This window comes from Nannospalax galili, unplaced genomic scaffold (genome assembly GCF_000622305.1).
Source record: "Nannospalax galili isolate Female #2095 unplaced genomic scaffold, S.galili_v1.0 scaffold85, whole genome shotgun sequence".
NCBI lineage: Eukaryota > Metazoa > Chordata > Mammalia > Rodentia > Spalacidae > Nannospalax > Nannospalax galili.
The window spans coordinates 9,031,705-9,057,081 of record NW_008358866.1 but is presented as its reverse complement, the minus strand read 5'-3'; the positions used below and the strand labels follow the sequence as shown (position 1 = coordinate 9,057,081).

Here is a 25,377-nt window from a genome sequence, read left to right as displayed (position 1 = left end):
CACACACACACACACACACACACACACACACACACACACACACCTTTGTCTCATTCTTCCTGGCTTTAGAAAAACTACAAACTTTACCTTGCTTCTTGAACTCCAGGTCAGGTTCAATCTTTCCTCAGATCACCTTCCGTTATCCCTTCATCTCTTCTCTTTGCCTCATCCCACCCAGCTAGGCTCTTGTCACCTCTCTTGTGCCCTGACCTCCCAGTTGATCTCTCTGGCTTAGTCTTCATCCCCTCTGACTGCTAACTCAGTAAACCCTGGCCAAACTAATCTTTCTAAACAGTGTTTCTATTTTACTATTCATTGAAGTCAGACAGAACAGCTGCCCACTTATTCAGCTCTGTTTCCTCAAGTTAAGTTAATTTTCCATCTATAAAAGGAGGCTAATGAGACTACTTCCAAACGTTCTAGAAAAGATTAAATGATTGAGTATGAGTAATTCATCAGTAAAATGACAGTGGATGTTTTTGTGTAACAATGCTGTATTTGTTTAATCTTCTTCCCTATAGTAGCAAGGATCCTTAAGGATAATACGTATGTTCATAGTTACATAGATTTTAATAACTGTGGATTTAAATGTGTTATGCATAAAGACCATATAATGTTACATAATTTTGAATATAGTGTACATTTTATAGTAAAGTTTTTTTCTTTTTTTAAGAATTTCATACATGCATATAAGGTGTTCTGATCAAATCCATGCCCACTCCCTCCCCTCCAAGTTCTCCCATATCTCCCCATCACTTTTTTTTCTGATAACTTCATGTACTCTCTTCTTTTATTATTTTTTATGGGGCTTTTGGCTACTCTAACATTCCCTCTTCTGAAGAGGTAACCCTAAAATCTTTTAAGGATTAGATAAAAGCTTCCAAATATTTTCAATATTTTTGGCCTTTGGAATGGAGTATGTTGCTAAGAGGCCCAAGGACATTGTGACTTTTAGCCAAGAAACTGGCTACTTTTCTTTGGGGTCTTTTAACCCTAACTGCCTAGCCAATTCCTACCTCCTATTCTTTTTTTTTTTTTTTTTCTTTTTGAGACAGGGTCTCCCTATAGCCCCAGCTGCCCTGGAACAACTCACTATGTAGACCAGGCTGGCCTCGAACTCATAAAAATCTGCCTGCCTCTGCCTCCCAAGTGCTGAGATTAAAGGCGTGCACCACCATGCCTGGCTTAAATATTATTTATTTATATTTTTATGTGCATAAGTGTTTTGCCTGTATGTATGTAAGTGCACTAGTGTGTGCAATGCTCGAAGAAGCCAGAAGGTGTGGATCCCTGGAACTGAAGTTATACATGGTGTTACCTGCCATGTGCATGCTGGGAACTGAACCTGGGTCCTCTGCTAGAGCAGCCAGTGTGCTTAACCACTGAGCAAGCTCTCCAGCCCCTCTTGTCTTTTCTTTTTCTTTCTTTATTTTTTGAAACAGGGTTTCTCGTAGCCCCAGCTGGCCTGGAGTGCACTATGTAGACCAGCCTGGCCTTGAACTCACAGAGATCCCAAGTACTGGGGTTAAAGGTGTGTGCCACCACACTTGACCTTTGACTTTTCTTTAAACATTTGTTTTTTTTAGAAGAAGCAGTTTCCAGAGCAAAGATACATCTCTTTCAAAAGTGGCTATAAAATGTTTAGGTTTAAATTTATCCATCATTTTAGAACAATAGCTGATTGTCTCCCTTAGCTACAAGTGGGCACTACAGTATTGGAAACCAAGATTTGAAGTCTTACATCTGAGCAGCACTTTCTGGTTAGGAACAAAATCATCAATGAGAAATAATTTAGTGAAGTTTTTTATATCTGTTTGCCAGTTACAGCTTTATGTGCTTAGTGGGTGATCACCCAATTAGTATTTACTAAGTAAATCAATTAGATTTTCTGCTTAATCTGGTTATTTGAATAGCTGGTAATTTTAAGGTGATAAGTTAACTTTTTAAGAGCTATCAACTATAGAAGGGAACATAGAGTGTAAAATAGTAAGGTAATATTTTTTGAAAGGTCACTAGCTAGACATGGAAAGTTCTAGCAGTCAAGAAAGGTAACAGCTGAAGTGTAGCCACAGGTCAAATGCAGGTTACAAAGGTGTTCAGTAGGGTGACCTCTGGCTTCCTTGTCTTTTTAGTGTAATGAAGGTACTTACAAATTAAATCTTTCATCTTCTATTGTGCATGAATCATTTCCTTTCTGTTACAGACATGTCTGTATACACTCCTCATGTACTAAGAAACACACTCCTCTTCTAAATGTCGTTTTCCACTGTTCGCTGAGGTTATGAATGATATCTACATGTTCTTTTTAGTTGTTTGTTTAAAAAGACATATAATCTGAAACTTGGCCTGGTTGTAATTTGACCCAGGAAAATTCACCTCACTGATAACAAGGCCTTAATATTGATAATTGAGGGCTTCTTTTTTTTTTTTTTTTTTTTTTTTGGTAAAACTACACGCAGGAAAGGAAATGATTTTGCCAGTTCAGATTTAATTAACTCTCTTTGGAAACTTCAGCCTTCATTCTTTCCTTGGTTAGTTATCATAGCTGTAATGTGTGTGTGGAATTTATAGCACCCAGAGAAGGGAGTGCTAAGCTTAAGCATGATGTGGCGCTCACGATGTAGTGACACCTGTCCTTTTCCTTTCTTATTTGTGTTTTAGTTTTTGAAACAAGGTCTAACTACGTAGCCCTGTCAGGCTGACATGTACTATGTAGATGAGACTGGCCTCAAACTTAGAGTGATCCTCCTGCCTCCTGAGAGCTGTGATTACATGTGTATACCACCACACCCAGCCCTTTTCCTTACTTGCTCGCCATGTGAAGCACTCATCATCTGACAGAATAGAAAGAAGCAAGAGGTGTGTGTGTGTGTGTGTGTGTGTGTGTGTGTGTGTGTGTGTGTGTAGTTACCACTTTGAAGCTGGGCATGGTAGACGATATTCATAGTCTCTCTTAGTGGATACTATGAAGTAGGTGTTATTGTCTCCATTTTACAAATGAGTCAGCTAAGATTCAAACAGCCCAAGGGACTTTCCTAAAGTCATTCAGGGAGATATAGTTGAGTTGGGCATTTCCAGGACAGTCCATCACCAGTCTTTCCCCCAGTCAACAAGCGTCCTTGAAAAATCAGTATATTGGGCTGGAAACATAGAATAGTGGTACAGCGCTTGCCTAGCATGTGTGAGGCTCTAAGTTCAGTTCCCAGCACTGAAAAAATATATATTACCAGAAAGAAAAAAAAATGAAGAGAAAATTTCAGTACAGATTTGAGAAAAATCCTTGCCAATAAACAGCAAGAAGCATTCTTGCTTTGATATGACAGTGCTAAGGATGGTATTGAATAGAGAACTGACTGCAATTTTGTCACTGAATTTTGTAATATTCTCTTAATAGGAAAAAAAATGCCAACCTGTGTAAATAAAATATATTTCTTTCATAAAGAATTTTAGGGCTAAGAGCCAGGAGTGGTGACACATGCCTTTACTCTCAACACTCAGGAGGCAGAGGCAGAGGCAGAGGCAGGTAGCGCTCTGTGACTTCAAGGCCAGCCTGGTCTACATAGCAAGTTCCAGTTCAGTCAGGGTTACATAGTGAGACCCTAACTCCAAAAAAAAAGAGGCCAGGCATGGTAGTGCATGCCTTTAATCCCAGCACTCAGGAAGCAGAGGCAGGTAGACCTCTGTTAGATCGAGGCCAGCCTGATCTACACAATGAGTTCCAGGCCAGCTGGGCTTACAGGAAGACCCTATTGTGGGGGGGGGCATATGGAGAGACGGCTCAGTGGTTAAGAGCACTGACTGCTCTTTCAGAAGACCTAGGTTTGAATCCCAGCCCCCACATGGTGGGTAACAACTGTTCCAGGGGTCTGATGCCCTCTTCTGATCTCCTCGGACATTGCATGACACAGGTGCACTTACATACATTCAGGCAATACACTCATACACATAAAATAAAACCTTAATGAATAATTTTTTAAAAAAACGGGGACTAGCAAGATGGATCAGGGGATAAGATGCTTGTTGCCAAGCCTGACAACCTGAGCTCAATCTCTGGGATCCACATGGTGGAAGAAAGGTCCAACTCCCAAAATTTGTCCTCTGACTTCCATGTGTGCACTGTGGCACACACATACATACATACAGACACAGACACAGACACACACACACACACACACACACACACACACACACATACACATACACATACACACAATAAAGATAAATCAGTGTTGCTTTTAAAAAAGACTTTTGGGGCTGGAGAGATGGCTCAGCAGTTAAGAGCACTGACTGCTCTTGCAGAGGACCCGGGTTCGATTCCCAGCACCCACATGGTGGCTGCGAACCATCCTTAACTCCAGTTCCAGGGGAATCCAAAGCCCTCTTCTGACCTCCATGGTGGCATTGCATGACATGGGTGCACTCATGTACATGTAGGCAATACACCCATACACATAAAATAAAAATAATAAATAAATAAATAAATAACAGACTTTTACCTTAGCACTAATATTATGAAGTGTGAAAGAGGATATCTGAGAGGAAAACTTGGAAATAACCTAAAATTTTCATTCATAAAAATTCATGATAGATGAGTTAGGGGTGAAGTGGAACTCAATGGTAGAGTGTATACTTAGCATTTGTGAGACCTTGTACCCACCCAAATATTTATAGCAATATTCAATTTTTAGGCATTACCCCCACATACAAATTTTACCAAATAAATTGTCTTCAAAGTGTACATGTCAGAGTCCTAGTTCGCATGGAAGTTCAGAATAGGAGAAGGTCTAAAATAGAAGAATGTGATTATCTGTGTGTGTGAGAGAGAGGAGAGAGAGAGAGAGAGAGAGAGAGAGAGAGAGAGAGAGGCAGAGTGGGCATGTGTGGAGGTCAGAGGGTAACTTAGGTGTTGGCCCTTGTTTTAAACAAGGTCTCTTTGTTGTTTGCTAGGCTAACTGGCCCACTTTAGGGGATTCTCCTGTCTGCCCTGCCCCCACCACCATAGGAGCACTAGGATTGCAAATGCATTCCACCAAGTCTGGCTTTCCATGGGTCCTGTGGATTTGAACTCAAGTCCTCATGTTTATATAGCAAGTATTTTACCTACTAACCCATCTCATCCTGCAAACATCTCTTGTGATTAGTGATTATATCATAAGTAATGACTGCATTCTGTTTTCTGCAGTGTTTTCTAATTTAGTTGTACTTTCTATTTATTAATAAGTGGTATTTATTGTATTAAATGTGTATTTATTCCTTCCATGTTTACTGAGAACCTGTTGATTGCCAAGTATTGCTCTGACAGTGTTCACATCTGTATCTCACTAAGAAGAAAGCAATAGGGCCTGGAGATGTGGCTCAGCAGTTAAGAGCACTGGCTGCTCTTGCAGAGGACCTGGGTTCAGTTCCCAGCACCCACATGGCAGCTAATAACCATCTGTAACTCCAGTTCCAGTGGATCTGACATCCACTTCTGGCCTCCTCAGGCACTGCACAACACATGACATGGGTGCACTTGCATATATGCAAGCAATACACTCGTACACATAAAAAATAAAAGTAATAAAATATTTTTAAAAGAAGAAATAATAAATATATTAATTGTGGTACTATTATAAGTGCTTGGTTAAACTGCTGGGAAGTCATCTAAAGTAATCATAGTTTTTGAGAATACTAAAATGCATCAAGCTCAAGGCTTTTGTAATGTCCTGAATAATTTTTTTCAAAAAAGTTTTTTTTTCTTTATATGTTAACCTTAGACAACAGTTATCTTTCCATTTTGTTACTTAACCAAAAAATATGTAGAAGGAAGAACTAATTAGAGTCCACCCTAACAGCCTACTTTAACTTAATTACCTCTTTAAGGGGCCATTTCCAAATACAATCAAATTCTGAGATATTAGGTCAACATAGAATTTGAAGGGAACACAGTTCAGCCTATAACATGGACTTAAATAAACTATTTTCCACTTTATTTGGAAATAATTATTCTCAGGAACATGACACAAGTTGAAAGTATGGGGAAGCAATTTTTAACTGTTTTCTAACCACTGAAATGCTATGAAAATATTTAAGAGGTTAAGTTTAAGGTCTTATAATTTGATACCTAATAAAATAAGGGAGTATTATTCTTAATAATTGAGTATAAATATTTTTAACAGATAATATTGAAAAATAGAGCCATGTATGGTGGTCAAGCGCTAAGGACAGGAGAACCATGAGTTTGAGGCCGACTTGAGCCACATAGTGAGTTACAGGGCAGGATGGGTTTCTTGGCTCTTGACTCAAAAACAAAGAGAAAAAGGGAACAAAAGAAAAATAACTTTGTCATTTGTTGAGCAAGCAGTTAAGATTTACTTGTGTGCAATAGATATACACAAAAATCAAAACAAGTATTTAATAACTATACCAGTTAGGGAAAACCATTAGGATAAAACTCATGGGAAAGCACAGAGACGTCCCCACCCTCAAAAGACTATTCAGTCTACTTGGGAAAATATCAGGAATGGCACAAAGAGAGTGTATTTCATTGACAGTGAAATGGTCAATTTGGATAAGGAACACTGTGAGCTCAGAAGAGGACACAGCTGCTTCCAAAGCCCATAGCTAAGGTTTTTGAACATGTGAAGCTTAGCAGCTATAATACTGACAAAAAGAAAGGGACTTAATTAAAAACATAGACCCGGGGTTAGAGAGATGGCTCAACAGTTAAGAGCACTGACTGCTCTTGCAGAGGACCTGGATTTGGTTCCCAGCACGCACATGGTAGCTAACAGCCGTCCTTAACTCCAATTCCAGGAGATCCAACGCCCTCTCTTCTGTCCTCTATGGGCATTGCATGCCCATGTTGTACTATACACATGCAGGCAAAACACTCATACACATAAAAATAAAATATTTTTAAACCCAGCAGTGGCATACTGCAGGATCTAAGGCAGGAAGAAGACCCACAAAGAAATACCCTGGGAGCAGTGGTGTGAAAGATGTTCTGAGAACATTGCAAAGAAGAGTTTCAGAGAATCCTATCTATCCATAATGGGGACTAGGACAGTGATGGGATCCAGCCTACCACCAAGTTAAGCTAAACTTTGAAACCTGAACCTATAGATGTTGGCAGCTTTATTGTTGCACGGGCTGCAAATAGGACACAGGATTGTGAAACCTGGGAGTCAGATGCCACCTGAGAGGGCCCTGCCATAAGTGAAATGCATGGAAAGCCGTCCTCAAAGAGGACAGGGTCAATTCCTCCCAATCACAGAGAACATTTTGCTTCCTGTTGAACAATGACAAATGATTAACATGTTGTAACCTCAGAAAATGCCTTGTTTTAAGATGTCTTTATTCTTTTAGGCCTCTTTTTCGTGGAAGTTCAGATGTGGATCAACTAGGAAAAATCCTGGAGTAAGTAATAATTCTAATTTTACATCAGTGTCTGTAGCAATGAAATATTAACAGTGACTTTTTACTGATGCTCTTATTCTTGTCTTTCTTGCCCCAAGCTACTGCTGCAGACAGTGTTACTAGTTGTGTGGTGAGTGGGGGCAGGGCAGAAGTGCTGTCTTTCGTAGACATTATCACGTGTAACCTGACTGCTGTGCTCGAAGCTTGGTGTGGCCTGGGTGGGTCTTTGCTGCTCCTCCTTGGTTGGCTGAGTTTTGAGCTCCAACCTATTTAGTGCAGATGTGTTGTCTGTTTGTGTCATTCCAGATGTACCACTCACAAGAGATGGGGCACTTGGTGGCCTAGTATCCCAGTCATATCCAAGTTAGGCTTCCTGTCCTCATTGAGTATCATTGATCATCCTTCTTGGTTTTGTGTTTTTTTGTTTTCCTGAGGCAAAGATGAAATTCTACCCAATCTCATTTTCCCCTTACAACACCCAAAAGAAGGAGTGAGAATCTAGGTTCTCATCGTCATCTGTGGCTAAATAACCCGACAAGCTGGGGAAGTCACTTGAAACATCCTACAGAGGTTTTACTACACAGAGCCCCACAAACTATAATTATTTTCCCTTTTTTTGTTCCTTAACTCTTTCATCTGAGAAACAAAACTGACAAGTTCTCCATGCAGGCTGTTCTTGAGCTCAAATTCTTTGGTTACAGTTGTTGGTTACAGTTGTTGATGATTTCCAAGCTTCATTTATGTGTACATGTTCATGCATGTGAGGATGTGCATGCTCTCACATTGCTAGAATGTAACTGGGTCCTTTCTCTTCACAAGGCATGCGGTGTGGCATCCCTTTTGGATTTCTGCTTTTGCCAAACCCCATCAGAATTGGGGTGGAATGGAAAGAAAATAGGAGTTCTGACCAAAAATCACTACGATCGTTGGTTAGTGACACCTTATAGGAGGAACCTCAGTGAGTTTTGTGGAATTTAAAATCTGTAAGACTGGGGAACAAAGTATGCCCTTACAGAATTATCTATTCAAGCCTGACTGCTTAAAACCTGTAATTCAAATGGAAGCTGACTGCCACTGAGCCAGAACCCAGTTAGTTGCTTTGAGGCTGAAAGAACATTTACTAGTTTTATTTGTTGAGGGAGGATATATTTATTTATTTATTTATTTATTTATTTATTTATTTATTTATTTATTCTGTTATTGTGGTTGTATAGATTTTTTTTGGTTTGCTGTGGTTTGATCTTGTCTCATCTGGGAACTTCCCAAGTCCAAGGGCAGGTGCCCTCCATTGCTTCTCCTGATCACCCTATAAGATAAGTAGACATGTTTTCCACTAAGCCTCCAGCTACCCGGCTTCTGCATATCAAGTCCTTCAGTCATTCACTGCTGGCCTCTTGTATTTTTCTCCAAGGACTGTGGAATGTATTTTGTGTGCATGTGATCTTCAAGAGGGACCTGGGAAAGTAAGCATTCTAGTATCTCTCTGTTGAAAGGAAAGGCAGTCTTGACTTTGATGTGTCTGGTACTAGAGGCCATCACCTGCTTTCCCTTCCATACACCTAGGATTCCTGGCCACCTCCAGAACAGTTTTTTACAAGTGTATAGCTTTGCAAGTACCTTCAGTCCACGAAGCCAGGACACTGAGCCAGAAGGGACCTTGGACCAGTGTGTTTGACTTCCTCCCCAGAGAAAGCCAGTTCAGCTTTTAGTGCCAAGGCTGGCCCTCCAACATTGGTAGCTGAAAAGCCTCAAAGCTCTGTGCGCTCTGTGCCTCTGGATTGTCCTAGGAGCATTCATTTCTTCTGAATGCTCCTCTCTAGAAAAGGGACAGTGCTGCACCCTAGTGTCACTGCTTAATACTTGAAAAATGGTTCTTACCCCCACCATCACACAATCTTTTACAGATTTTGTGCCCTGTCAGTCTTTCTAGTATAAATGTCAACTTTTACAGTTTCTATTCAGCTGTCCAAATAGCAAAATGTGACACAAGCATCTTCTAGGAGCCAGTCACGATTTCACAATGCTCGCTGTGGTTGTGATAGTTCATGCTGGGCGTAAAGTGGAATTTTTTTTTTTTTTAAGGAAAGTCATATTCTCATACTTTTAAAGAGGCAAACAGGAGATTTGTACTTTCAAAGAACAGCAGGTACTTCTAAATAAAGTAGTGATGTTTAGCCCATGACATTTAGAACAGTTTTTTTTAAAGAGCAGTATCATAGTTAAACAGAAATAAAATACTGGATTTGCAGGAAGGAGAATTGGGGCTGAACCTGTAGTATGTGACCTCGGCAGTCATTCTTTTTTGGTTTTAATTTTGGTTTTGGTAAATTTTTTTTTTTGACAAGATCTCCCTGTGACCTGGAACTTGCTATGTAGACCAGGCTGGCTTCAAACTCACAGAACTCTACCTGCCTCTGCCTCCCACATGCTGGGGTTAGAGGTGTGCGCCATCTCGCCCAGGATTTGGCAGTCTTCCTTTTTTTTTATTGAGCCTTTTAAATTTCATACAACCTTTCCCACTCAAATCCAGACCCCCTCCCCCTTCCATGCCTTCCCCCTATCCTCCCATCAAACCCTATGCACTCTGCCATACACGCTGAGTCTTATTCATTCAGGTGTTTGTACCCAAATGTCCTTCAGTGTAAATGCGTCCACTGGAGTCTAGTCAGCCCATCCAATGGTTGTATGTAAGTCATACTCTCCCTCACCCAGCAGCAATTAGTCTCAAATAGTTCTCAATCTAGTGCTGGCCCGCCACCTGTTTCTCACCTCCCCTTTGGGCCCTTGTTTAATTGAGCTGACATGGATCCCAGACTCGATGTCACACTACCACAAGTGCACAGGAGCAAGCCTCCAGTGGTCTGGAGGCCTCCACCTCCCTGTGGTCATGAACCAGCCCTGGCTTTTATAATCTTTCCGCCTCCTCTTCTGCAATGGTCCCTGAGCCGTGGATGAGTGAGGCTCCATATAGGAATCCCATCCTACACTCTAAAGTCTCTTATTCTCAAAAACTTGGCCAATTGTGGCCTTCTGTGTGCATAGCACTCTCATGTACATGGAAGCCTCACTGGTGAGAGCTGAGTAGTGCATTACCCCTCTCTCTACCTTTACTCCATTATGTTCCATGAGTCTTAGTTGCAGAGATTTGACTGCAGATGTGGGAGCAACGGGCCTCTCCCAGGTGTATGTTCTCTGTGCCTGACCAGACGTGCAGCTCTGCAGTAGCCTCGATCTGTTGCAAAAAGAAACTTCTTTGATGAGTACTGTATGGTATGCTTGTCACGCTAAGGGAGGTCTCTTCTATCTGGCACTGTGTTTTCTTTGGCAGTCTTTCTTAATTCCCATTCTCAGTATCCCTGTTTCTAAAGTGGGATGATACACCTGACCTGCATGTCTCCCAAGGTCTTCACAGGGGTCAGAGGAGGTGATAGACTTTGTCTTATTTTTATGTATTCCTGTATGCATGTGGGTATGTATGCATACATATATGTGCATGCATATATACACATATATATGCATACATACATGCAGATACCTGCTGTTTCTCTGAAAGCATTCACCTTCTGACTGCCATATTCATTAAGATTTCTACTCTATAGGTATGTTCAAAGCTGCTGACACTGGAGAGGCTGAGACAGGAGGATTATGAGTTTGAGGCCAGCCTCAGCTACATAGTGAGACCCTGTCTCAAAAAAAAAGGCTGCTAGTAAAATTATTTAACTTCTTTCTAAGAATCATTATAATAAGTTCCTAGGTGACTGACGATGATATGCAAAAGTGTTGCTACAAGAAAAGCTAGAGGGTCCTGAGGGATAGCTCATCAGTTGAGAGCACTGGCTGTTCTTGAAAAAAACTTGGGTTTGAATCCCAGCACCCACATGGCAGCTAACAACTGTCCATAATTCCAGTTCTAGGGGATCCAGCACCCTCTTCTGACCTCCATGGGCATTGCATGATACGGGTGCACTTACATGCAGGCATAACACTCATAGGCATAAAATAAAAATAAATTAATTTTAAAAATTAAATTAAATTAAAATTTAAAGAAAGGCTAGAAAGGGATGGAAGTTTCAACTTGCTGTTAAAAAACGTTCTTTTTCTGCTCTGCCCTTTCCCATTCTTTCCAAGCATAATTAACCACAATGTTTTTTATTTCTTCTTTCCCCATTATATATATGCGTATATTATTTTCTTCTTCACCCCTATCATAGACTTTGCTGTTGAGCACACTTGCATATTGCTTGAGTTGTGATCTTTGCCCATTACTTCTGGTAAATCTGTCCATGAGTCTGTCTTTTTATGCCACAGTAATATGGCTCTCTCCAGGTGCCCAGCAGGGATGGGGTTAGTATCTTACCCCAGATACCCAGTGACATGTGATGGGGACCCTGGTCTTCCTTCTGTGATCTGGGCTCTGTTAAGGGAAATAAAAGGTAACAAAGCCCTACAGATCCTGTGACATTTACTACCCCACCTTCTGAAACCTACAAAGACATTTGTGGTTACCCCTTCTGTGCCTTAATTCCAGGAGCTGCACAACAAGAAAACCTTAATGCAGGCCAGCACCATTTCTAACTGGGGTTAAAATAGTTTAGTTCAGTATTTGAATAACTGTATATCTTGTCCACTACACTATGGGATTTTTTTTAGGTCAGTGTTACCTATAATCTGTGGGTTAATAAGTTCTTGCACCCTCTCATTTCCCTTGTCCAAATAAACTTAACCACCTATACATGAACAGTAAGTAACATCTACGTAATGTATAGATTATGTAGGGTACCAAACTGCCAATAATTAATACTGATATTGACTGCATATACTGTATGCCAGGCACTGCAGTGTACAGTTTAAATCAATGATCACTAATCCTCACTATAACTGTAACTTACCATCATCATATATATAAAGACACCAGGGCTCATAGATGTTAAGTAATTTGTCTTTTCTTGCCAATTAAGGGCAGGTGCTGAATTTGAAGCCACATCTACCTATTTCCAAAGCCTGTGCTCTTTTTAGATCTTGCTGTTCCTTCTTGCTGTTGCCTTTCCCAGGCAGGCTTTCCAAATTTCTGGTCCCAGAATGGTTGTCAGAGGAAACAGGTGACATCCTTTTAATTTACTGTTTACTCACTTTAGAGGACTATTAAATAGTGTCTGTATCAGAACTGAAATACTTTTTCATCTTATTTTTGCTTGAGTCTAATTTATATAGTCATTTGAAGAATTACTCTTTTAACTAAAATCTTAACCAAATTAATGTGTCCATGAGCCATGTTGGATGAACATCATGAAAGCATGTCTTTACAACTATTCATTCAGAACTCAAAAAGCGAAGCACTGTTGAGCATAGAGAGGGATATTATATATCCAGGTGGGTCTCCTTCAGAACAGTAGGCTCTGCCTTGTCCATGAATCAGGACTTGCCCCTGGAAGTCCACGTTCCATTCTCACCTCATCCCTTCCATTTAACATCTGCTACAGAGAATTCGCTTACTTCCTGCCAGTGAAGCCCACAGTGTACTCTGTTTGTGCCCTGTGCTCCCCCCTGTGGCAGTAGGGCAAAGATAAGTGAGAAGTCCTCCAAGTCATAAAGCTTTGCTTGTTGTAGAATTTGGAGAGGAAGGGCTTTGTACAAGCTTGAGCTCACGTTCACACCTGGTTCTTCCACAGCGTAATTGGACTTCCAGGGGAAGAAGACTGGCCTAGAGATGTGGCCCTTCCCAGGCAGGCTTTCCATTCCAAATCTGCCCAACCCATTGAGAAGTTCGTGACGGACATCGACGAACTAGGCAAAGACCTACTTCTGGTAAGTTCCCGGAATACTGTTGGTCTGCACCCATGCAGACTGTGTAGCAAGCACAGGCATCACGTGCCACAGCCACACAGAGCAGGAGGCTTCAGGCTCCCTGTGGATTTTGTTTCCAACGGGTGGCCTTTGATTCTGGAATATCTTCCTGATCCAACTCTTGATGCCATATCTTGAATGCATATTTGAATGAAGTCTTAGAAGCCTGGATTCACTTGGCCATGCGCTTCTTTACAAGTGACTATTATGTTTCCTTTTCTAAACTTTCATGCCACTTGAAGCAACTTGTCTGTCATTTTAATGTCAGTCACATCTTTGCAAATGTGTTTTTCCAAAGGTGCCAAGTATCAATAGTCCTTCTAGGTAGTAATTAGTAAGTATTTAATGTGTTATATAAAATATCTTTTATATAAAATATCTCATTGAAAATAAACACTTCTGGGGCAGGAAAGATGGCTTAGCTGTTAAGAGCACATACTGTTCTTATACAGGACCTGAGTTCAGTTTCCAGGACCTACATCAAGCTGTTCACGACCTCCTGTAACACTAAGCTCCAAGGGATCTAACCCCCTTCTCTGTCCAATTCCAGCACCCTGCAATAATGTGCACATGCCCACACAGAGACACATGTACACATAATTAAAATAAAATATTTTTCTCAAAAAAAGAGAAAAGACTTATTTCTGTCCTCTGAAACTCAAACTTCTAATTCTTTTTTTAGTATTTTTTTATTATTTTTATTTTAAGTGTATGAGTGTATTGCCTGCATGTAAGTGCACATGTGTCATGCAATGCCTGCAGAAGTCAGAAGAGGGTGTCAGATTCTAGAAACTAGAATTATGGATGCTTGTTAGCTGCCATGTGGGGACTGTGAATCAAACCTGGCTCTTCTGCAAGAGCAGCCAGTGTTCTTAACTGCTGAGCCATCTCTCCAGTCCAAACTTCTAATTCTTGATGTTGTGTATAATCCCCTGTGCTAGGAGATGAGCTGTTCCTACTCTGTGCTGCTCTTGGAGTCAGAGCCCACAAGTAGTAAGTGTGTCATTTACCTCTTTAGAGAGCTACCTGTGGCTCACACACAGCTCTTCTCACGCAAGCCAGGAGGCTGTAGCTCGCTGTGGCATGTTTTTCTCCTAGAAGCTCCTAGAAGAAACATGTGACACCACTGAAGGCCTAGGCCAGTAACATGGCCAAGACCAACTGAGGAAAGACAAGAAAGTTCCTCCAAGCCTACCAAAGTGTTCAGCCCTTGGATAAGTTGCACTTTTTTTGGTCTTTTTGAGACAGGGTCTCTCTGTAGCCCCAGCTAGCCTGGAACTCACTGTGTAGACCAGGCTGGCCTTGAACTCACACAAATCTGCCTTTCTCTGTCTCTGCCTCTGCCTCTGCCTCCCAAGTGCTGGGGCTACACCAGCAAATAAGTTGCATTTATAAAAGGTGGGGTTTTTTAAGTCAGTTATTTGGCAATCAAATTAAATTCTTACAGAAACAGTATTATTATACAAGGTTTTTGGTTTGGTTTTTATTTTTTTTCTTTTTTTAGTTTCATGTTAGCTAGTTTATTCCTAAAGTAGAACAGTTACAGAGTTTTAAACACCTTTTCTAAGACTTCCTCCAGAGCCATCAGTGTATAAGCAACAGTACTGTACTTGATATGTTTTAGATCAGATGTTTTCTTATTACAGAAATGCTTGACATTTAATCCAGCCAAGAGAATATCTGCCTATGGTGCCCTGAATCACCCATACTTCCAAGACCTGGAGAGATGCAAGGAAAGCCTAGATTCCCACCTGCCATCCAGCCAAAACACCTCGGAGCTGAACACCGCCTGAGGTCCCCAGAGCTGCCATGAGCTGGTCATCTGGAGAACACCTTGGTGGCTGACGGGTCCCCCTGAGCAAGCCCTGCAGAGCATGTGGACGGCTGGCTGCAGGCCTTCCAACTACCGGCTTCTGGATGGGCTCTGCTTCACCAAGGAAACCGCCTAGTTTACTGTTCTGAAATCAATGCAAGAGTGATTGCAGCTTTATGTTTGTTCACTTGTCTGTTTGTCTGTTTGTTTCAAGAACCTGGAACACTTCCAGAAGAAGAGAAGCTGCTGACCAATTGTGCTGCCATTTCATTTTTCTAACCTTGAATGCTGCCAGTGTTGGGTGGGTAATCCAGGCCCAGCTGAGTAATGACGTAATCTGTCCGCAGCTGCTGGGCCTGCTTTGGTACTTGTGTGTATGTATGTGTGTGAGAGATCTCTGATCTCCTAAAGTGTTACTTTTGTAGGCAACAAGAATAATTGAATTTTAAAGACTCAAAGTGACCTATAGTAATAGGCACTCGTTCACTGAAGGTGATTCACTAGCATAGTCTTCTCCAATTAGAAAGTTGAACCTAAGTCCTCAGCATTTCCTTTCTGTCCAAAAGTTTTTTTGCTCACAGTAAAAGATAAAGTTATAGACACAACAAAAAGGAAAAAAAAAAAAACCTAGTATCTTTTAAAAAACCTATTTGGTTTGGTTTGGTTGGTTAGTCTGTTTTTTTTTTTTTTTAAGTATGCAATTCTATTTACTCTTTGAAAAGCTGAATTTACTCACCCTGAGTCTTATATAGTATACTTTATTCTTTTGGAAAATACCCTGTAAGCTTTTTTATTACTTACAATAGTTTTAGGAAGTGTACCTCAAATAGGTTAAAAAAGTAGAGAATGCCTGTGTTTTCTGGTTTGAAATGTTGTTATCTCTGCATTTTTTGGTTGTTATTTTATTCTTTGTTTTTAGGAATTTGCTTCCTGCTTTGGTCTGAAGCATGGTTCTCACTCGAGACAGGAATGCCATTTACGTTTTCTCCACCTGCTCCACTGTACTTTCTACCGCGCACTACCTTGTTCTGCCATGTTTATGAAGTGGCCTCCTTCTCCATCTCCAGCACCGCTAACATATTACCTAACTCATGACAGGTTGCTAAAGCTGTCCACACACCACCTGCTTGCTTATTTACTGTCTCCCAATGAATGTTGGCAGATACTCAGCTTCAGTTATAGTTGATGGCTCCAGCTCTGCAACCCTAACAGGATCCCATAAGTTCTTCTAATGTAGTCTTCCCTGATGTCATCACTGACGTCACTTTGCCAGTGAGTAGGATACGTGTTCTGCCTGTCACCAGCATATAGATTACTATCAACTGTTTTTTAGTGTTTGACATTTTGTAGCATATATTGTCATTATAATAGCTGAGGGATTGTCTTTCTTTTCCTCTTTTTTAGAAATACTCTCTGAGGGAATGTCTTTCTTTTCCTCTTTTAGAGATACCTATTTACCCTCTAAAATGATCTCGCTCTCCTTCCCCAGGCTGTGCTTTTTCTAGTGCCTTGTGCTCAGCCCTGCTTTGTGCAGAGCCACATGACCTTGGGCACTGAACACAACTGTACCCTCGTGTTGTTGTTTTCTCTTCAGTCCTTTATATTCTATGCCACCTCTGCCTTATACCCATGTTAGTGCTGAGCTGGCACTAGCTGCCAAAAGACAAAGTATCTTTTGGGAAGTTTAGCTGTACTTTTGAATCATGTTTTGAGTGCATGGACATAAAAGCTAGATCATATTTAGACTTAGAGCTTTCAAAGAATGGTCATTGTTTCACATAGTAGTAAAGATTTCAAGTGATGTTTGTGAATTATTGAGCCTTACTGAATTCTTCATAGTTTAATAGTGTGATTATTTTGAATAGAGAATAATTAGATGGTCTCTTCTTGAGAACTTTTGGGTTGGGGAACTATTCTTTTTTTAATATATATTAACATTCTTCTGATTAGTAGCTTGAGGAACAGGATTTTCTTTTTTTCTTTCTTTCTTTTTAAAGTAAGATAAAAAAGAAGCTGGGCCACCACAAGAATGTGTATGCTTCACTGACAGTCCTAGAGAAGTGTTGTCAGCACAGTAACTGCCTGAGCTAGAATGAATCCAGAGTATCAGGACACAGTCTGCTCAGATCTCACCTGGACGGTGAGTTTTCTGCCTTGCCTTTGATCAAGGTTCAAAACAGATATTTACTGGGCCTGGAAATCAGATTTTAAAATTCACTACACCAGTTCATCATGACCTTTATGATTAGCATTCATGTAATAAAGTGAGCATAACTTTGAGTATTTTGCTTTTGCAATAAAGTTTTTCTGTAACTTTGCTTAAGAAAAATACAGCTGTTCTAAACTGGAATTTTTTGGCATTCTTTAGAATTTTTAAGTACAAAGTTCAACTTAATTTTTGTCATCTGCTTTGGGCTTATTTCTAAGTAATATCTGTAAAGAAAATTGAAAGCACAAATATTTTAGTATTAGAGACTTGGCGTGCTGTATCCTTCCATGGCACAGAATGAAAGGGCGCTGGCTTCTTTAAACTTCACAAGTCTCTCCCCCAGTTCTGTGCTTGTACAGTTGCTGCACATGAGCAGTTCTCTCTGGATGGATGTCTTTGCACCCAGGCTCACCACTTCTGAAACCTGGTTCCCACACAAGAAGCCTTGCTATTATTCAGGCCCTCAGTAGCATGTGGAAACATGGCAGAATAAGAGCTTAGTGAATATGACTTAGCCTTCGGTGGCATATGCTTTCCCACATCTTTTTCAAAGGCTAATCAAAAAAGCTATGCTGCTCCAGGATTCTACTGGAATAGCTTATAGCAAGGAAAAATACCAAGACAGATGTGAACTAGCAGGACTGGTGCTAGATGCCTGATTATTTCATTTGGAGCTTCAGTGCTGGAGCCAAGACCTGAGGATTGTTGTGCAGGGTGGCAAAGTTGTGACAGTGTCTGAAAAAAAAAAAGAAAAAAGAAAGAAAGAAAGAGAAAGAAAGAAAGAAAGAAAGAAAGAAAGAAAGAAAAAAGAAAAAAGAAAGAAAGAAAGAGAAAGAAAGAAAGAAAGAAAGAAAGAAAGAAAGAAAGAAAGAAAGAAAGAAAGAAAGAAAGAAAGAAAGAAAGAAAAAGAGGGGGTAATTATAAACTTGTCCACTTAGTCCTCATAAGCTGATACGTGGCAAGGAGTCATAACCCTTAGCAACACAGTTCCTGAGAGCTTGTAAGAACCCAGTGGGCTGGAGCCTCCCACTTTGTCCCTCTTGAAGAGGATGGGAATTCAAGAAGCAGAGAAACTGTTTGGATTGGCTTGTGGCCATTTCAGCCCCTGACTCTCACTGCTTTCTCTCAGGTCCCACTCACTGAATGGTAGACTTGAATTTAGCCCCAGGTGATTTACTAAAAATAGCCCAAAATTACTTATCTAAAAATAGAATCTCAGCACATTCTTTTTAAGAAAAAATGAAAATACCAGGATGCACTCGATGTTACCATCTTAAAGACATTGTGTTTAATACAAAGGTGTACAGTTTAGCACTAGAATGGAGTGCTAGCCATCTTGTTGAGAAAGTAATACCCAAATTTTGAACTTTAAATTATGTATTTAACTTGTTGTTTTTTTTTTAAGTTACATAGCTGCTTCTTTTTAAAATGCTGCCTATTAAAGTCAATTCTGGCAATTTTCATTCCACTATAGAAATTAAATCATGTAAACATTAATTTCATACATGTACTAAAATTCTTCTGTCCGAAGAATTGCTCTTCTTTTAAGTAGGAACCTGACTCTTTTTTCTTTTTTTTTTTTTTTTTGGTCTTTTTGAGGCAGGGGTCTCCCTGTAGCCCCAGCTGTCCTGGAACTCACTATGTAGACCAGGCTGGCCTTGAACTCACAGAAATCCACCTGCCTCTGCCTCCCAAGTGCTAGGACTACAGGCGTGCGCCACCACGCCCGGCTGGAACCTATTTTTATGATAAGCACTTGAGTGTCTCACATTTTATTTCCAAAAGCACAGTTTTATTGCATACTTGGGTCTAGGACAGAATAATGTTAAAAGTCAGTATATCACCATAATGACTAGTGTTAGCACATCCTGATAAGACCTCAAAAGAATGCGTGTTTTACATTGTGACATAAAAGTATTTTATAATTTCTAAATCTAAAAAAATTATTTATAAAACAGCAGAAAATTGACACAGGACATTGTGGAGAAAATAGAAGATATTCAAAATAATTTGAGAGTTATGTGTATTTTTGAATGATACACTTGCCTTTAAGTGTATTTTAAGAACTTAAATTAGAGTCACCTGCAACTATGGACTTGGTATGTTAGGAAGCAAGTTTTATGGAGAAGTAATAGAGTTGTCTGTATTCCTGCCTCGTTTCGTAGGAAGAGAGGTGCCACCTGAAGTTCCACTTTACTGCACATGCTATGAATATTCATCATAAAAATAAATTTTTAAGAGGTAAATGCCTCCTATGCCAGTGAGATTTTTGAAAAATTATAAGCCTTACCCAGAAATCTTTCATCATGTGCATACTTACATCCAAGAACATAGTTAGGAAGATATTTACACATTCATTCTCCACAATGGGAAAGCCTCATGCTACTGAAGCCTGACACACAATGTAAATCCTGGGATGGTTAATAATGTTGGTCCCTCAAGTGTATGAGAAGGTAGCACCTGCATTTTTTTTTTTTTTTTTAAACTGGCTTCCTTTGGGGGAGGGGCAGGTCTGTATAGCCCAGGCTGGCCTGGAACTGGCAGCCTCCAGTCTTAGCTGTTCATGTGCTAAGATTGCAAATGAATGCCACCACACTGATCTTGCCTTTTTTATATCATACAATTTCTAGCCCAGTTTTGATACATACTTATATCTAAAGCATTTCTAATTTTTTTAAAGAAAATTATTTTAATTATTTTAAAGAAAAATAAGCCAAAACTATTCCTTTGTCCTTCTGTCTTCTGAGAACTGTAAAATGAGGGGGATATAATTTTTAATTGTTTTTTTCTCAGTTTGCTTTTTTGAGTTTTTTAAATGTAGTAGCAAATTGCCTTTCCTGAATGTTTTCTGTTAGCATTTTTCGGGGAGCTGCTTAATGTACTCAGGCTACCTTGAGCTTCAAGAAGGAAACAGTAGCCACCTGAGAATAAGTGCAGGCTTTTTTGCAAGCATCTATTGAAACATTATTTACAGCAGTTTCAAGTTAGAATAGCAAGAATGGAAGGTAGTTTGGAGCTGGAACAGAAATCTACTTTTAAATTCACAGGGCCTTAAGATCTGAGCACATTTTGCTGTTGTTCTGTTCCAGTATGTTCCACAAGGTGGTGCTCTCAGAGAAACATACAAATCTGACCAGGGCTAAAGAAGAATTTCTGATGAGTCTTCTTTCTTTTTCTGCACAGCGTTAACTCTCACCCAGCTTGTGTTTCTCAGGATAATTATTTACAGTTTTCATCATGTTCTGTAACTTCTACATTTTTCTTGCTTGGTAGGCTCTGAATGACTGTAAATAATGCTTGAGGATGGCATTTAAGTGAGTAAAGAAAGCCTCTTCATTTATTCAAGAAACATTTTTGAGGTATCAGATTACCTCAGGTTCTAGTACATACAGGCTTTCTTCTTAAAGGCAACCCTCATCTGTGAGTAGGATTTTTTTTTTAGAAATATAAAACTCCTTTAGGGCCACTGGTCAAAATACCCACACACCTTATATGCTGCTTTCCCCTTGCCTCCCCTCCCCTAGTGGTCCTGGGACACTGATTCATTTTTAAAATCAAGTGAGCAAAATAAGTAGTACATCAGTAATCAAGGACATGAAACTTTTTCTAAGGAATTGCTATACTGAGACAGCCTTAAAAATAATGAAAAATCTGAGCGTTTTTACATTCGTAGAATTGCAAATGTAGATAAGTTAGATGCTAATTCTTAAATTTTGTGTTTACATATTTGAACATAATAACTTAGGAAGGTGTCTACATTGTCTCTAGTTTCTCCACTTTTAGAGTTTTAAGCTTTATACATTTTAAGTTCACATTTCTGCCCAGAAACCTATCCCCCTGATCCAGTGTTTTACGAGATGTAGAGGGAATGTACACTGTATTTCAGTCTCTGTAGCACAGCATGACAGAAAGCGGTTTGTTCTTTCTGAGTGGCACACACTCATTACACCTGCTTGACTTCCCTCCTGAGTGGCAGGCAGGCAGGCAGGCCTGGGTGAGTCACACTGAATGGAAATGCCACACCAGGCACTGTCAGAGCTCTGAGAAATCACCCACCCTTTTCACCCTTTGCTCCCACCAAACGGATTCCAGGCTAAGCCCCTGGGTGAAGGGCCCAGTTCCCACCCAGGTTTGTTAATCTGAACGGCCCTAAAGTTCACCCCACCTGGCACAGCTCCGCGGAGCCCCGCCCCTAGCAGAGTGGCAAGGGGCGTAGCTGCCAGGCCCCGCCCAGCGGGATGCTGCTGTCTCAGAGGCTTAGGTGGTGCTATCTTAGGAAGCAGGACATCCTGGAAGCAAATGGCTGTCCTCTGAGCATCAATAAGTACAGTTCGCCCGCTCAGGTGTAGAGACGCAGGGTTGCTGCTCTTTGAATCCTCCACCAGATGTCTCACACGCTAAGCTCAGCTTTTTTTTAAGTTGTATAGTTACAGAATTTTTTTTTCTATCCTTCTACATATATGGTGACAAAATATTCCTGGGAAAGTTTTGTTTTGAAAAATTATCTACTTCAGTTGGCAGGAGCTCCTAATTCTTTAGCTTCTGATCTCTTCTTTTTTCTATAGTAAGCAAATTATCTCACAGAGTAGAGGATTTTCCTATTTAGAGGAAGCTTTTGTGTGAACTGTTTGATCACACAAATAACATCCCTTTGGACTGTCACATGTAGGTATTCGTAAGGGGGACACAGAGCCACATATGAACTGCCAAGAATAATGCCTAGCACTGATCACATACAAACCGCACAGTTACAGAATTCCTCCCTCGGGGGTTTCTAACCAAATTCTGTTGATGCACATAGGCTGATGTTCTGCAGATACCCTCTGTACCCCTACTTGAAGTTTTCTAATCTTAAATTTTATGAAATGCAATACAGGTATTAGCTAGCAATATTTCTGTGATCACCAGCATCTCTGAATGACTGAAATAGATTTCAGTAATAATCCATTTCTTGACATCATCCTCCAATCATGTGTCTTTTCACTCTGGTCTTGTTTGCAACAATATACTCATGTATGTTACAGTTCTCATTTTTATTCATTATTTACCTAAAAACAGTAATAAATATATTAGTACATGGAATTAATAGCATACTAGGAACAGCACTTAGCAAATGGGGAGTTTTTGTCAAGCTCTACACCTACATAAATTATTTCTATTATTATTCATGTATATTATTTATTGCTAAACCACACCAGTCCTGTGAAAGTGCAACTGAAGACAGAAGATACTAGGACTTGGATTTATCATGATCATGATGTTGATGGAGCTAAGGAAACAAAAATTAGAGTAAACCCCCAGATTAAGCTGCATGCGTTTTAACATGGTTACTAGATTTCAGTTGTAGAGGTAGTACTTTTGGTGTCTAAATATCTTGTTATGTTAAGTAAAACAAAGGACTTTGTAGTTGTTGCTTTTGACAGAGAAGCATTTAGTATAGTGTGAGATTGCAGCAGAAACTAAAGGCAGGAAAGCATGTTAGAGACTGCCCTAATTTAGGAACTGTGCCAGGTGGCCAGCGAAATGAACGCCAGGCAGAGATAGGCATCTCGGTGGTGCCTCTTGTCTGGTCCTGTGAAGAAGCGTCCCTGTTCAATCTAGTGCTTTTTGTAGGTGTCGTGTGCAGTGATGGGAACAGGCAATGCTGTTGAGAAGGCAGAAATGTGAAGTGTTCTAGAGAAACAACTGGCATCTTATGCCTTGAGGTTTCCAGAAAATGTCAGATAGAGAACTCCAGGTTTCCAGGCTTTAGGCAACTTAGCTGTATACAGAAACAATCCAGCTTCATGTTAAAAAGCCAGGCTTGCAGGTACAAAGGGATCTTAAATATCAGTAGTTCCCAACACCTCAAAAGCTTGTTGCATTTCTGATATTTCCAGTTTGAACTGAGGGTTAAAGGGCAAGTGTTTGGTGTAGAAGAGCAGTATGTGTCAAGAGCACAGTTTGAGTTCCCACAGAGTGTGATTAGCAGTAGCGATTGTTATAGGATTATCATTTCTGAGATGTGTCAAAGCATGTTTTTCATATAAGATGTATTAATGTATCTGTATTCCCATAGGGACTAAACTTTTTCTAGGTTTCAATACACAGTAAGCTGCTTTTTGTTTGACTTATTCTTAAGATAGAAAATGTTTTAAAGGTAAAAAGAAATACTCATTTGGACATTTGACTTGTTGGTTTCTGGATTGGAAATCACAGTTGTAGAATTATAGAGGTTGTGCACATCAGATGTTAATCTAGACTGTGTGAACCAGCCCATGATGCCCAGCATTCCCTCACTGTATATCCCATTTCTGCATCTCTTTTTCCTCCTAAGGTGCTCCCTGCCACCACCCTGACCTGTACCTCTGGTGTTCTCCACCTCCTTCATTAATTTTTGAGCATCAAGCACATGATGAGAAATACTTTAAGCACCACAGTGTGCTTGCCTAGGCCTGGCCACCACCCCCACTTGGCCTTAGGCTAGCCACAGTCATCAAGAGATAATTCCTGATGCCGGGTACAGAATGCACTCATGACGTCAGTCATAAATGCCCTCTAGCATCTCTGTGAGCATCTTGATCTTCAAACCAAGTCATTCTACAGATCATTCAGTGTTGGCTGCGGTCCCAGAAGAAAAACATTCCAGGCTGCTGTTTTCTATCCATCCAGAGGCTTTATTTTCACTGTATTTCTTCATACTTGAAACTCATTCTGCTATTTTAATATCAGGGTCCAGACATCAGGGTGCATGTTCCCTCAAGGTGCATAATTACTCTCATTCCATTTGCTCACATTGCTACAGAATGCTCTGTTTTGGTGCTTTGTGGTCAGCAGGTCAGAGAAGCAGTGTGGAAAATCACTGCCTGGAACACAGTCTTAACATCATGCCAACAAGAGACTTGGTGTTGATGTTGCATCTGCTCGTTTCTGTGCACACTAGATTGAGTTACTAGGCTGGCCTGCCAGGTCCACCCAGGGATCTTTCTTAGAAGGGTCTATAAACCCTGTGCTATACTAGAGAGGATGTGTGGCATATCCTCTCTGACATCCCTACCTATTTGGGTTACTGGTCCTCAAAGAAAAATGGCCTTGGGTACAGGCAGCAACAGAATGGAAGGGCATGTGGGCCCTCGTCACTCTAACAACTTTCCCCATTACACATGGAAAGCCCTCCTGGGGAAAAACACAAAAGTATATCTCTAAGGTTACCCTTCATGTACCTGAGCTGAAAATGTTCTCTCCCTTCCCTTGAAGCAGATGAAAATACTGGTCAGTTTATCAGTACCCTTCCCACTTAAGAGAATAGAAAAGCAGGAGTGTGTATTGTGTAAAATGTCAATCCAAGGACCTCAACTGCTAAGAAATACCCCATTACTAGAAGTCTTCTTAAAAGCAGCTCAGGTAAGGGATGACCTGGGGTTTCTGCAGGCATCTTAATTCTGAGACTTCTCAGAGAGAATTACAATGGTAAATTGCTGCAGTGGCAAAGGAAACTGATCATGAAGTATGGAGGGTCACAGATCAATACTCCTTTGGAAACTGGATGTCTTACTGGGTGCTAGAATGCAAATTTAGGTATTTATTATCAGGTAATGGAATTCATTGCTTTTTCAAAATTGGTGTTCAAATGTAACTGTCCATTGAATTCACTTATGTGCCAGCTAAATTGATTGATGCAAAAACAGAAAATGGTTTGTGCATTTGTCATACCTTTTGTATTTCTTATAATAAAAACGTTGGTAGCAAATAAAAACAGCAATTTAAACTGCTTTCTTGGAGTGAATTACTCTGCTGGCTGTTTTTCTTTTTACTTTAATGTAAAATGAATATATCTGCAGCAACATATTATTACATTATAAGAATGTGTTATGGGGGCTGGAGAAATGGCTCAGCAATTAAGAGCACTGCCTGCTCTTGGAAAAGACCAGAGTTTGAATCCCAGCACCCACATGGCGTCTGCTAACTGGCCTCAACTCCAGTTCCACAGTATCCAGCGCTGTCTTCTGTCCTCCACAGGCACTACACGACTTATGTACATGCAGGCATAACACTCATACACATAAAAATAAATAAAATGTGTTAGCAGAATGTACACTAAACTTTCTATATTTTTATTTTACGTGTATGAGTG

General features: G+C 40.3%; 1 protein-coding gene across 2 annotated transcripts in view; it reads left to right on the top strand.

The window, feature by feature from the left end:
- The window catches only part of Cdk6 (cyclin dependent kinase 6), a 223,534-nt gene extending 198,520 nt beyond the window's left edge, over positions 1 to 25,014 (top strand). For both annotated transcript variants that reach the window (XM_008822547.3, XM_029558314.1), the window contains exons 6-8: positions 7,348 to 7,398; positions 13,068 to 13,203; positions 14,889 to 25,014. In XM_008822547.3, coding sequence (XP_008820769.1) covers positions 7,348 to 7,398; positions 13,068 to 13,203; positions 14,889 to 15,035 — 334 coding nt within the window. In that variant the 3' untranslated portion in view covers positions 15,036 to 25,014. The remainder of the gene's footprint in view (positions 1 to 7,347; positions 7,399 to 13,067; positions 13,204 to 14,888) is intronic.
- Positions 25,015 to 25,377: the final 363 nt, after the last annotated feature.